Source organism: Gekko japonicus, unplaced genomic scaffold (genome assembly GCF_001447785.1).
Source record: "Gekko japonicus isolate JY-2015 unplaced genomic scaffold, Gekko_japonicus_V1.1 scaffold668, whole genome shotgun sequence".
Classification (NCBI taxonomy): domain Eukaryota; kingdom Metazoa; phylum Chordata; class Lepidosauria; order Squamata; family Gekkonidae; genus Gekko; species Gekko japonicus.
In genome coordinates this window covers 348,745-361,986 of record NW_015174861.1, presented here as the reverse complement: position 1 = coordinate 361,986, position 13,242 = coordinate 348,745, and the positions used below count along the sequence as shown (strand labels likewise).

The following is a 13,242-nucleotide window of genomic DNA, read 5'->3' as shown; positions in this document are numbered from 1 at the left end:
CTTTCCCCTCCCAAATGTGACGATTCCTGCCCTTAATGGTTTTGGCTCAGCCCTAGCTTCTACCTGAGATCTCAACTCCTGTCCTTCTGTGTGTTTTCGCAGCCATGCCCGGTTACGCTGTATGTGCACCTGCAACAGGTGTACGTTTTGCATCTGTCAGAACCTCCTCAACTCAGACTTGCTGCAATCTGTAAAGAACAAACTCTTCACTGCAGTTCTTAACAGGTCTTTGATTTTATTTACTAGGTACCAGGCGTGCTTTACAAATATTTTGTTAAATGGTTAAACTTGGTAACTGATAAACAGACCTCTTCATATCCATATCCATTAAATGGGCAAATATTAGCTACATCTTAAAGCACTTTGCCTCATAGTTGGTTGTTTGGGGCGCATCAACCCATACCGTGCTTGTTGCTCAGTTTTCAGCAATTTAGCAACAGTAGCCAAGTAGGGAAGCCCAAACGGCTTTAAGGTGACTACTAAAAATGAAGCACTTGTTAAGGCACTTAACACCACCCAGCTATATCCTGAGATTTGTCATTTTGATGTAGACGTTAGAAGTATGTTTCATGTACAATTTAGAGGCACACTGGTGACTAGATGAGCACTGTACAGCTGTGGTCTGTAATGAGTTTTCTTGGAGGGCCCACTTTGAGAAGCGAATGAGAGATGGTGCCTCTGTTCTGCCACCCTTAAAAGTGGATCAGCAGCCATTTCTGTTGCCACTGAAATAATTTTTTCTCCACACCACTGCTTGCCTTTGGCAACTAGGAAACCAGTTGACATCCTCCAGGGGCCACACTTGACCCTGGGGCCTCCAGACGCTGACCTCTGCTTTACAGTCCACTTGTACTTGGCTTTGTAAGATATTTTGGGTGTGAGTGGACGTTGCTTCCCATGTTCAGAGTGCATTTACGTTCTGTCCATGTTACTGGATATGGTGTGATGAGATCTGCAATGTTAACAATAGACTCCTCTCTAACAAAATAACTTATTTCATACCTCTAAGAATGTACAGTGGTCAATATCATCTGCTCAAGACACTAAAATATTCTGGGGAAAGTTGTAACCTAATTCTGTAAAGATTTTTCAGTACCGAAAACTGCTGCATCTTATTTGCACTGCGGCATGTCTGTTAAAACCTTTTCTTTGGCACGCACAGAAAAGGATTTAGCCCAGCACTTTATGTTAAATGCATATCTCACCTCTAATTGCGCAGTTTGTATCAGTTTGACCCATCAAAGGAATGGGAGTTCAAATCAATTATTTTTTCTCATGTGGCGCTTCTGAAGTTTGTTGGCCTATTATAGCGGCCTATGGTACCTGTAAGCAAGCATTTTAGAAAAATGAAGTTTAGAATGTATTTGGTGCAGAATTTGTGTCTGAAGGTATTGACAATGTGAATAGGGAAGGACTAGGAAGACGTTTTTAACAGTGCATTTTAAACCTTAATTGTTAATTAACTGTACAATAGGTGAAGAATGTTAAAATGTCTGTTGTGGCAGAGATCCCCCCCCCCCCAAATATCTATGCAGTTTGCTGGTTTCACTAATATTGTTAACTGCTTTGGCAAAAATTTAAGTAGGAAGTGAGTCCCATACATTCTTATGCTACAGGTTCATTCTAAAGTCCTCTGGGATAATTTATGCCATAGATTAGGCACTCACTAACCAGCCTCTACTGCCTAGAATGGGGTCCTGGAGCTGATCTTTCACTGGGTAGAGAAGGATTGCATAGTGATACACATCTTCCAGCAGTGGAAGGAGGTATGGTGTTGTTTGTTGTTGTCATTTTTTGCTGACTTCCCTCTTTCATTGTTGACTCCCAGTTGCGTCCTCCTGCTGTTTCTGAGGGTCCTGTCTGACCCAGGAGCAGCATTTCAGTAAGCTCAGCGGTCCAGGATTTTTTTTGGGGGAGGGGGGATTTGGGTTCCACTGGGGTAAATAGGTTGATATCCTATATCATTAATATAATGTACTATATAATATTCATGGGGTAAATAGGTTAATGCCTAATCATACATAGTATGTCCTATATCATTAATATAATGCACTATAAAATATTCATGGTAGAAAACAACCTTTGGATTCATCCCCCTGCAGTTTTTCATGATGGACATTCTAGAAGAAAATGTATTTTTTCTAAAGCAGGAGGGCAGTTACCTTTGAGGAAAGCTCTCCCCCCCCCAACCCCAGTTTCAGTTTGGCAGTGGGCAGTGCCAAGCTGAGACACTCTGGATATTTGAGATAACTAATACTCTGTTCAGGGAAGGGGCATCCAGGTATACATGAGGAAAAAAATGGCTTTTACAGTTCAGTCTCTTATACAAGCAGGTTTCTGCTGGCTGCTGTCCAATTCAACATTTTCTGGTTAGCCTCAATTCCCACTCCATCTATGAAGTGCACACATGCTTGAGACCGGCTTCTCTCATTAGCTTTCTTTCCGTTCCCTGGGATGTAGCACCCACTGGGAACTATTTCTCTTAGGGTCTTAGCCTTGAACATGGAGTCAGTACTTCAGAGCTTGGCCCTCCATCTGCAGTGAGAGAGCGGTATATTTTCCCTCAAGGCAAAGCAGACAGAAGCTCTGCCTTCCATAGGATCCAGGATATTGTGCTCCTTTTCTTTTGCCCTTGTAAAACTGCTTTCAGTACTTGTGAAAGCCCTCAAGTATGATAGTGTTGGGATTAAGCCCTGTTGGAAATGCAGAGCTTTCTTTGTATTGAGGAGAGTGGCAGGGGGGGAAGAGGAAGTCTGTGGCAGCGCATTGCTTTGGCTTCATCTTCTTGTCACTTAGATTTCCAGGAGCCCCCTCAGCCAAGGCTGCTTCAGCAACCTTTTGGGAATCTGGAAGAGAGATTCAGGATGTATGTGTTCAGAAAATGTCTGTCTCACTTCTCCACGAAGTGGCTAGTCAACAAGAGTACAATAGTACAATTTGTTTAAAATGATTAATAAAATTCCAGTGATAAAGCAGTAATCAGGAAAATTAAGATGGGGTTAAAATGCCACAAGTGTTAAGAGATGATCTAAAAGCCAGAGAGAACAGAAATGTTTTCACCTGGTGCCTGCAAGCCAATAAAGCATTAGAAAAAGTTCACTGTGTTAGAAATTGCCTCCGGTCATTGGATCTTAAATAATTCCATAGCCACAGAGTTAGCCTTTGGGAACTCTTACCCCAGGACATTCTGCGTGTTGACATTCCAAGCCTAGCTGGCCATTGATGTGGGGTGGGGTGAGGTTGAGGAGCTCTCATGTGAGCTTGAGGAAGAAGAGGAAAGAAGCAAGCAAGCTAGCCCCCCTTCTGTTGTAATGCCGCACCATCACACTTAATATTTAAGATGAAGAAAGGGCATCCCTCTTGCCCTCCTTTGGGACCACAAGAGTTTGGTCAGTGAACCAACCTTTGGGCTCTAAATGCTTGTACTAGCCCTGCCAGTTGCAGTTATTTAATTTGGTCTCTGTCCATTGGAACAAACCGGTGCCGGTTTCTGTGTCAGGGAATTGAGGCTCTTCCTCCTCTTCAGAGACTGCCTGCCCAGTTTGAGAGGCCTTTTCCCCAGGGTTGCTGCCCTTCTTAAGAAAATACATTCACAGGTAATCCCAGTATCCCCCCCCCCCAAATAATGGGATATATTTACTTCGCTGTGTTCTAGGACACACTGGTCCTCAAGAGATGGCAGCCACTGTTTTTCCCCCCTCACATGTGCCAAGTTGTGATATCACTGCAGGCTCCTCATCCGCTGGTATGCAACATCATGCATGCACACCAACAAAGAGTAAAAACCAGCATCCGTTAGCTCCTGTTTCAGTTTCCAGCATTCTGACTTCACCTCCTGTGACGAGAGCTAGCAGATGTGTGAATTTCTCTTCACTTGAAACCTCCCCAATTGCCAACATTTCACCATGTCGCATTTTTAATCATAAACTTAATTTGACTTGGTGCTGTCGGTAATTTTACATATGGGCCTTTTACAAGGAGCAGTATGATATGTGATGATCCAGCCAAGGGCTAGAGAGCCACAGAGAACTCTTGGTTTCTGTATTTAACAGACAATGTAAACATAGCTCTTAATAACCAAGTAAGACTATATTTCAGAACGTTTTTATACCTTCCACGTATAATCTTCTAGGAACCGAAAAAGGCATGAACTGTTCAGCTTGATATGGTTTTTTAAGAGAAGGTGGTCTTTGCTCATAGTAAAGCACCTGATCTCAGGGTCAAGCCACTAAAGGGCTTCTGGTTGAGACAGATCTAACTTTGCCTCAGACCCTGGAGAGCTGTGGCTATTCAAATAGACAGAACTAAGCTAATGGGTCTATATAGGGCAGCTTAAAATGTTCTTACAAACTTTTAACCTTGAGCCAAAGTCCTTTAGCAGGTACTTTTAAACAACTGCACTCATAATGCGTTGGGTAGTCTGTCATTACAAAGAAATTTATTGAAATACAGAAGTGTCTCCCCCTTGTGGGATGCAAGATTGTTGGTTTGAACTGCCCGGGATTCCTTCCTTTTGAGACTTGACTTGAAACGAGCCGTTTTTAATACTGTATGTGGCATACCTTAAAGCCAGTCGAGCCATGTGGGGTTATTTTGTGTTTTAATTTGTTTCTTTCCTTTAGGTGTCCATTTTCATTTGTCTGGCTGGCACTTACTCTCTTTTTACTGCATTCATGTTCCTCTTTTTAAAAACAGTATTTCTGTGTGAGCTGTTCTAATTCATCTTGTGTATGTTTTCATCCCATCAGCTTGGGGATTTCTTTTTGATCACCTGCATGTCCTGTGGATAATAGGACTGGTTTTTTTTACCCTTTTGCCTCTGCTTCATTGGTCTGAAATCATTAATTTCATTCGTCTTGTGCAGTTAGCAGCATTTTACTTTGGCTTGAAGCCCTTAATGGTTGTATGTCTGTATGAAAGTGGGGATTTTCTGTAGGGAGACTTTCAGAAAGTGCAAGGTTAGCAGACTTGAAGTGTTTCTCTGTTGTCTCGAGGTTCATGGGAATGAGCTGCAATACAAAATGCATGAGAGGTATAAACAAATTACTTGAAATCAGGATCTCAGCATTTTGTGCTATGAGTTATTCTGAGTACGTGGATTTGCAGTGTATTCATTCTCAGATTGTCAGCCAAATAATTTTACAAAGGCATCAGCCTGTCACAATGCAGACATATTATGTTGCCTTCTGTTCAGTCATGTAAATTTGAAGAAGGTAATAGTATTTTAGTTTGGCTTTTCCTTTTTATGTTATGGGAGATAGATAATTTAATTATTTCTGAGCCCCATCCAGTCCTGGGGTAAGTTTAATATTGGACTATATATGAGAGCCAGCTTGGTGTAGTGGTTAAGAGTGGCGGACTCTAATCTTGGAGAACCGGGTTTGATTCTCCACATGAAGCCAGCTGGGTGACCTTGGGTCAGTCACAGTTCTCTCAGAACTCTCTCAGCCCCACCTACCTCACAGGGTATCTGTTGTGGGTAATAGAAGGGAAGGTGATTGTAAGCCACTCTGAGACTTCTTTGAGTAGTCAAGAGTGGGATATAAAACCGACTCTCCTCCCTCTCCCTTCCTCTTCGCATTAAGTGGTTGGGCCTCCTATTGTGTTTACCAGGCTCCTGTAAATGATGCCTTCATCAGTGAGTTTTCTTTGTGGCTCCTGAAACCACTCCACATTATTGTGTGAGTCTTACTTTGATTGCAGCTCTGAAGAGCACATTTGAGCCTGTGCTGTTGTCATGCATTGATTTATCTGTCTGTGGAAAGGATCAAGAATGAACTCTTAACAGGTTGAGCTATACTTGATTTTGGTTTAACTCAGACAGATGCTGTTTCACTGTGTTGCCTACACTTCAGTACAGTGGAGAATCACAGCCAAAATACCTATGTTACACGTACATCCCACCTTTCTTCCATCCTGGACTTCAAGGTGGTATGTATGGGGTTTCCCAGGAGATTGCCATTCTTAAGTACTGACCAGACCATGTCATGTGTCCTCTGGGATAAATAGGTCCTCTGACCAGATGCTGGGCACATCTTTTCCATCCCTGTCTGAGAAGCTTCCAACCCCTTAACTCTCAAGTTGGCTCTTTAAATTGCATTGATTTCAAAAGACAGTCTGTGAAACATGTACAAGAACTCCAAGTGGGGAAGAAAAATATTGTGTATAGAAATGCAGTTTCCCTTCTCCTTGAAAGAGTTTTGGAAGGTAGGAAGTTTTTGAAGGAGGGGGAATAGTGCTTATATCTGGACCACAACCATTCCATTGATAAACCTATAGCCAAAACACACTGATCTGTTATCAAAATCCATTAGACAAGTGTTTGAAATGAATTAAAGCTATGCTGGAATTCTACCCAGCATTTGTTCAAGTGAATTGCTTTTTAACTTACTGTTATGTGTATGGCTGATACATTTATTTAGTGGCAATTTAATTATGTGATTGTCTGCTATGTTAAAATTCTGCCCATAAATAGCATGCAGAAATTTTGGAGGCTTGCTGCTTTTCCTGCAAACACTAACAGTTTGAGGAAAATAAAACATAGCGCTGCTCCTCCTTGCAGCTGGCCACCTTGGCTTTTGGGGAGTCCTGCATCTTGTTGCGTAAGAGTATCAAGCTCCCATGCAAAATTGAGTTGTGCTTAGTTACCATTTTGGTTAGCCCTTCACTGGCCCTTCATGAAGAAAAACGTGCCTCTGAGTCGCAACCAACTTATAACAACCCCTTCCACACGGCATTCCAAGCATGAGATAAGCAGAGTGGTTTGCCATTGCCTTTCTGTGCGTAGCAACCCCAGTGGTGGTCTTCTGTCCAGGTTCTGACCTGGGCCAGTGTTGTGGCTCCTGAAGTAACAGACAATGAACCCACTAAGTAGGATTAAGAGTGCATTTTTCCCTTGCAAAAACAGTGTTCTTCACTGTAAGACTTCAAAGACATCTTCTTAGCGCTATACATTACTAAATGCTTGTATTCCTTCCGGTTTTTCCCCTTGTTAAAAAAAGGAGCATAATTTATCTTATTACTGTTGACTGGACAAAATTTACATACTGCGTTAGAAGTAGACAAATTAGATAAGCTTCACCAGCTAAGACTTTTTTAAATATGTCAGTGATGTATAGTAATTACTAAACATGCATAGTAATATATTCACTTCAGAGTTATTTGATAAATCACCTTGGAAGTTAATAGATGTTTTGGGGATCGGAATAAATAAAATGCAAGAATCTAATTCAGGACTAATACAGTACTAGTATGATCTGAGAGTGAGTTATAACCTGCTTAGTCGTACAGTAAATGCCTTTGAAAGACTTTGCTTGCTTGTCTAGTATAGATTAGTCACTTTTCAGGAATCACAGTTGGATAATTAAAACATAATCTACCTGTTGCCTTACTTTTCATTTTAACACAGTTATGGGGTTTTTAGAAAGGGAATACAGCTCATCTATATGATTCCACTGGCAGACCTGTCTGCAGCGTTGGTGTACTTTTGCATCTTCTCTGCCCCCATCTTTGGCATGTCTGTGTTGGTGCTACAACTTTGTTAATGACTCAGTTCCAGAAAAATATATACAGCTTAAACTGGAGAATAATTTTTCTAAGAGATTAGTTTAAAAGTATAACAACAGATTGCTGAGACTTAACCCTCTGTGCATGTATACACATGGGCACACTAGTAAAGACAAACGGAAGGACAGAAATTCTGGAGTCTTAAGAATAGATTGCCATGGATGCTTTTAATTCATGTATTGAGAATGCTTAAATTCACATCCCAAGTATATTCCAGGTAGCCTTTTTCTAATTAAATCTGGAAAATAACAAAGTTTCTAAATACATCTTAGATCAGATCACATGAATTATTCTGCAAGATAATTCATTGTTTCATTTAATTTCACAGTAGGTATCTTTTTTTTTAAAAAAAGCAGCTCTTTCCATAAGATCGATGTACCTGAAATCATGGGAAAAACTGAGGCCGTTCTCATTTTAGCCATACTTTCATGTCACTTGGCAGGGGTTTATTTGGCTAGGGATGGCTTTATATTTGTATTACCTCTCCAATCATGATCAGTTTTATGTGCCACTTTATTAACAGGCACATAAGAGCAAAAGGTGTTAGTTTAAAAACAGATTGGTAGCTGAGTGTCAGCCTTCTTGGTGTGTAACTTGCTGTTTTGAGCCCTCCTGTGAACCTGCCAACTGTGTGCATGTAAAAAGGTTGAGAGCCCGTGTAGATGAGTTGGGTGCCATCCTGTTATCAGATGAGGAGAGCAGTATTGTTCACCAGGTGCACGCCGTCAGCTCTGTAGAAGATTCCATCTTCATGGAGTCATCCCTTGATCCACAGTTCCTTAAAGACAGGTAACGGATGCCTGACTAATTCCCCCCTCCAAAGAAAATATGTGCTTTGTTCTTAAGATATTGGAAGGACTAACCCGCACTAGAAACACATGCACTTGTGCTGTTTCAAGATCAGAACCTCCTAGGCCAAAGATCTGGAGATCAATTGCTGCTGGTTTTGCCTGTTGCTTTGTTGATTGACTGGCCGCTATTAATATTGCATGGAAAGAACAAATCATGCAGCCCTTGGAAAGCATTGTTGCCCACGTGCTTGGAAAAGAATTTAATCTGGTTTAGTTTGTTGTGGCAAGGTATGTTAACCAGTGGCACAGTCTCAGGGTTTTTGTGGGTTTTTTTAAATGAAGGAGCATATAGTTTAACCTGCATCACATCTTGAAGTGCATCTGATGTGGTGCACATGCACACAGGATCACTGTTCAGTCAGACTTCTCCCATTATTTCTGATTTGGGTTTTACAAAATGCCCAGACTGGAAATTTCATTCTCCTTCCCCCTGTACAGCAGGGTCTTCCTAACCAGTTGTTGTAACACTCAGTTTTGAGAATCAGTGTGCCTTGAATTAAGGTCACGGCAGTAATCTTTGGTTGAAAATTTTCTTTCTGCCATGTTATGGTAAGCCACCATTATTATGATGAGGGCTAGCTGAGCATGCTCACAAACTATTGTGGGGGGAGGGGCTTGGGTTATTAATTCATTGCCTTGTCTTTTGTCTTATTGTGGCTTTTTTCCACTCATTGTATTCCTGCTTCTTTGCTGCATTTTGTTTTCTTCTGTTAATGTCATTGCCCGTTGTCCTAACATTTAGCCTACATCACAGCTTTGTAGCACAGTAATGTGAATGATTCGTTAGACAATATTCTTGGGGTCAAGTCTACCATGGTACAGAAGCATCATGTCACAGTTGCTGTTGCATCGGGTTCCAGCTGCCTTTTCTTCCAGAGACTGACTGGCCAGGGAGGGCACCAGCAGGGGGCTGTTCTTTCCCAGACTGCAGTCGTAGAGTCGGTGTGCGAAGTCTAGATAATTCTGAAGGGGGGGGGGGATGATGGTTTTGTAGTAGCCTGCCAGATGAGCTCCCCCCCACATTAGGGCAGAACCAGTTTAAATATGGAGACAGTTGCATGAAAAGTTCCAAAAGTCACTTAACCACCATCTAGGTGTTTTGCATGGCTGGTGTTAACATGGTTTGGGCCTTTGAAATATTACACTGATTTGATCTCTTGCCTCTGTAGCAAAAGAACATTCCTAGGGTGGGCGGTGGGGAATCAGTGGACACAGAGAGTAGGCTAAGGAAACTACAGTGTCTAGGGCCAGCCCTGATTGTGTGTTTGTGTGTGTTTAATTTTAGCAAGGAAGATGTGTCATCATTGTTCTGGCTCTTGGAAAAATACTAGTCACTTGTCTGTTCTTTCCTTCAAAACAGCTATCTTTTTTGCATAAAAATCTGGCAATACTTGAAAACTTTTAAGCCCTGGGAAGCTCAAGCTTTAACAAGTATTTTCTTTCTGTAGTTTCAAACATGCTGGCTTCAGTTCTGATTACCCTAAAAGTCCCAGAGCAACATAGAACCTAGTGGTCCACGAAAGAATGTTGTGCATTTCTGTTGCCACTGTAGACAAATTATTTCTGCATTTTTTTCTCAGGCATAACCAACCTACACAGTCTGTTTTTTCCAGACTTCTTCATCTGACTTATTGACAGAGGTTTAGTGTAGTTCTACTTACTAGATCAACCTTGCAAAGAAGTCCACAAATGTTACTTAATGCCCTGCTCATATGTACTAATGTAAGTAACATACAGCGCATCCAGTCTGAAACCCTCTTCTGTCCAATTTACAAAAGTCTTCCCTGCCTGTTTGTCTGATAGTCATCCTTATTCACAATTGGCAAGTAGCTATCTGCAAGTCTGTATTTAATTCACAATTCCAATTGTACAAGTCGTGCAAAGGTGACTTGGTGAAGATGTTCACAGCAGCATGTTCAGATTTAACTTCATAGTGCAAGGTTGATCATGAACAAAAAAATATTTGAAGGCAAAGTTGCTTGAATTGCGGTTCAGTTCATTTGATGTAGTAACTGAGCTATAATTCAACCGTGCTGTCTGGACACACAGGGCAACAGCATCAATTCCTAAGGCTTCACCAGAAGTACAGATCTTCACACTGTGTTTATATAACCGACTTAAAACTGACAAGTGTCGTATCTTTCCAAAAGCAAAATTACATGTCATGATCTGGGGATTTTGTTCTGACGTTGCCATTACAAAATCAATCTAACTTTGTTTTTGATCTTTTCCAAATTGTAGGCATGTGACACAAGCAGACCTCAAGAGCTCTACCTTTTGGCTTCGTGCAAGTTTTGGTGCTACAGTTTTTGCCGTTTTGGGCTTCGCCATGTACAGAGCATTACTAAAGCAGCGATGATCCGGGAGGAAGCACGTTTGGGAGGGAGGGATGCTTAAAAACGGGGGGGACGGGACTTTTATGTACATTCTAAATCTGCTAGAAATATTTATATATGCGAGTTACTTTATTCTTTGTAATTCATGGATAAGATGATTTTAAACGATAGCTCTAACTTGCAGTATTGCATAGGTCATGGAAAGGGAAGTTTTGCATTACAGTGGCTAACCAAAAAAAAAAAAAAAGCTAAAGTTGGAAGGCCAAAAGGGAATGACTGTAAATATAATTTGTATATATTAAAGCAGTGGGACAAAGTTATTAGATATACCATTCTTAGACGTTTTGAATGGAGCAAGGGTTTATTTTCACCAAAGTTCAAGTCCAGGATCACCATGTACTTATTTATTTCACAGGCATCTAAGTCCTCTCTCTGGATGACAGGATCTAGAGAGGGATTACTTTTTTTTTTCTTTCTTAGTTGCAAACTTATCCATGATCTGATTTCAGTGAAGTGTCTTACTGTGGCAGACTTGACTTAGACTGATGATTCTGTATCCTATGTTGTACAGCTAAATGTGCCATAGAGCAAAGAGGATGGGGTGGGTGGAAGGGATGGGGCATTCCCTTGAATTTAACAAAAACAAAACTTGTCAAGCTACTTGTCAACAATGGATGCTGTGAGCCCTCTGGTGATCGTTTTCCACTCTGTTGTGTTTTTATAGCCCTTTCAAATCCTGTGGGCCACGAATTTGTATATTATACCTGTTTATAATTCACAAAAGTGTGTGTTTTCATCCCCTCACTTCTACAAGTCGTTCTCCTAAAAGCTGTGTAAAACTGAAACAGTACACAGTGCTTTACTCTACTGGTGGTAGATTAGTTTGCATGGTTTGCACTGCATCATATACCAGGCTGGGATTACCTGTAGATGGCATTTTTAAAGAAAAAAACTAAAAAAGAGAGAGAGAGAGACGAAGGGGAGGATCAAAGTGGCCCTTACAAATGGAATTCTCTCCTGTCGAACCTATTTTTTCCCATCACTGGCCTTTTCAAGTATTTAATAAATAACTGTACCGTGCTCTGTTCTGAATGCTTATTCTTGAGCTTTGAAGCCGTATTTATGCAGCATGCACAGCAGTGACTAATTTTTATGTGTGTAAAAGATTGTTTCCAAATCAAGGAAGCCTTGTGTACCAAAACACAAGTTGTCATTCTTCTTAACCAATGCCAGCCGGGGGGGGGGGGGGGGGGGGGGATACTAACATTTGCAAAAAATCTGATACCATATTTGTCTTTACTTGGGTTCAGATCTTTACTCAGCCATGAGGAGTGCTGGATTCCTTTTGGGCTAGCCATCTGTTCCCAGCCTGTACTTGACCTCACAGGATTATAGTGTAAAACAGGTGGGTCGGAAGAAGAGATTAGATTTATACCCCACCCTTCACTCGGAGTCTCAGAGCAGTTTACAATCTCCTTCCCTTCTTCTCCCCACAACAGACACCCTGTGAGGTAGGTGGGCCTGAGAGAACGGCTCTCAGATAACTTTGACTGATCCAGGGTCACCCAGCAGCTGTATGTGGAGGAATGGGGAATCAAACCTGGTTCTCCAGATTAGAGTCCACCACTCTCAACGTAACAATTTCATCAAATAATTCTCTTGTTCCATCAGTCTAATATGCTCACGAATGATCATTTTACAACTGACAATGGACGAAGCTCTTTGCATCAACATTTCATAAATACTTGTAGTCACCTAACATTCGAGAATTTCAGTGCAGATAGCTCTGTGTATTGTCTGAACAGGCAATTTTCAGTTGTGGCATTCGCTACCTATAAATTATGGCTGCTAAAAAAGAGTTCCTTCAAAGTATTTGACAGCAGTTCTATTCATGATTGTTTTGGAAATCTCTCCTTATAATAAGAGTTTTGGTGTCCCTCCTGGACACGCTTCCACAGCCTTTCAGCTGCCACTCTCACAGTCTCCCAATTTCATGGCTGCATTGGCTTGCTGCGTTGGCTCAGACCTGCCCACCGAGCCGGCAGGCAGCGTTTTGCCCTCAGTCTGGAGGGAGCAGGCGAAGGGGATGGACGCTCTGCAGAGAGAGCAGTAACCCCTCCACGGGGGAGAAGGAGGCGGCAAGCAGGGGAAGCACTCACTTTCGCTGCCCCTTGCGGCCCCTTGGCTGGTGATAGCTCAGCGGGCTGCACCGCAGAGAAGGCTGCACAGCGCCTTTCAAAGGCTCCCCGCCTTCCTTCAGCAGCAGCGGCAGTGCCAGGGAGGGTCTGGCCTAGAGGAAATGAGCTGCAGCTCCTGGAAAGCCAGACTTTCTCCTAAGGAAGACACTTCTCTTGGCTCCTGTGAGAGACTGACTGTCTCCTCAGTGGCGGCTGTTAGGCAACCAATTTCTGTCAGTAAAAAAACACTTTCCTGTCAGAATTAATTTAAAATGGCTCTCTTTCCTTTTTGCCTCCACCATGGCTGGCTGG

At 41.9% G+C, this 13,242-nt stretch overlaps 1 protein-coding gene across 3 annotated transcripts in view; it reads left to right on the top strand.

Moving 5' to 3' along the window:
* RHOT1 (ras homolog family member T1) overlaps positions 1 to 11,827 on the top strand; it is a 49,403-nt gene extending 37,576 nt beyond the window's left edge. Inside the window, exons 19-21 of one of the 3 annotated variants that reach the window (XM_015424682.1) lie at positions 103 to 225; positions 8,212 to 8,355; positions 10,659 to 11,827. In XM_015424682.1, coding sequence (XP_015280168.1) covers positions 103 to 225; positions 8,212 to 8,355; positions 10,659 to 10,776 — 385 coding nt within the window. In that variant the 3' untranslated portion in view covers positions 10,777 to 11,827. The remainder of the gene's footprint in view (positions 1 to 102; positions 226 to 8,211; positions 8,356 to 10,658) is intronic. The other 2 variants (XM_015424683.1, XM_015424684.1) reach the window with 2 other exon arrangements.
* Positions 11,828 to 13,242: the final 1,415 nt, after the last annotated feature.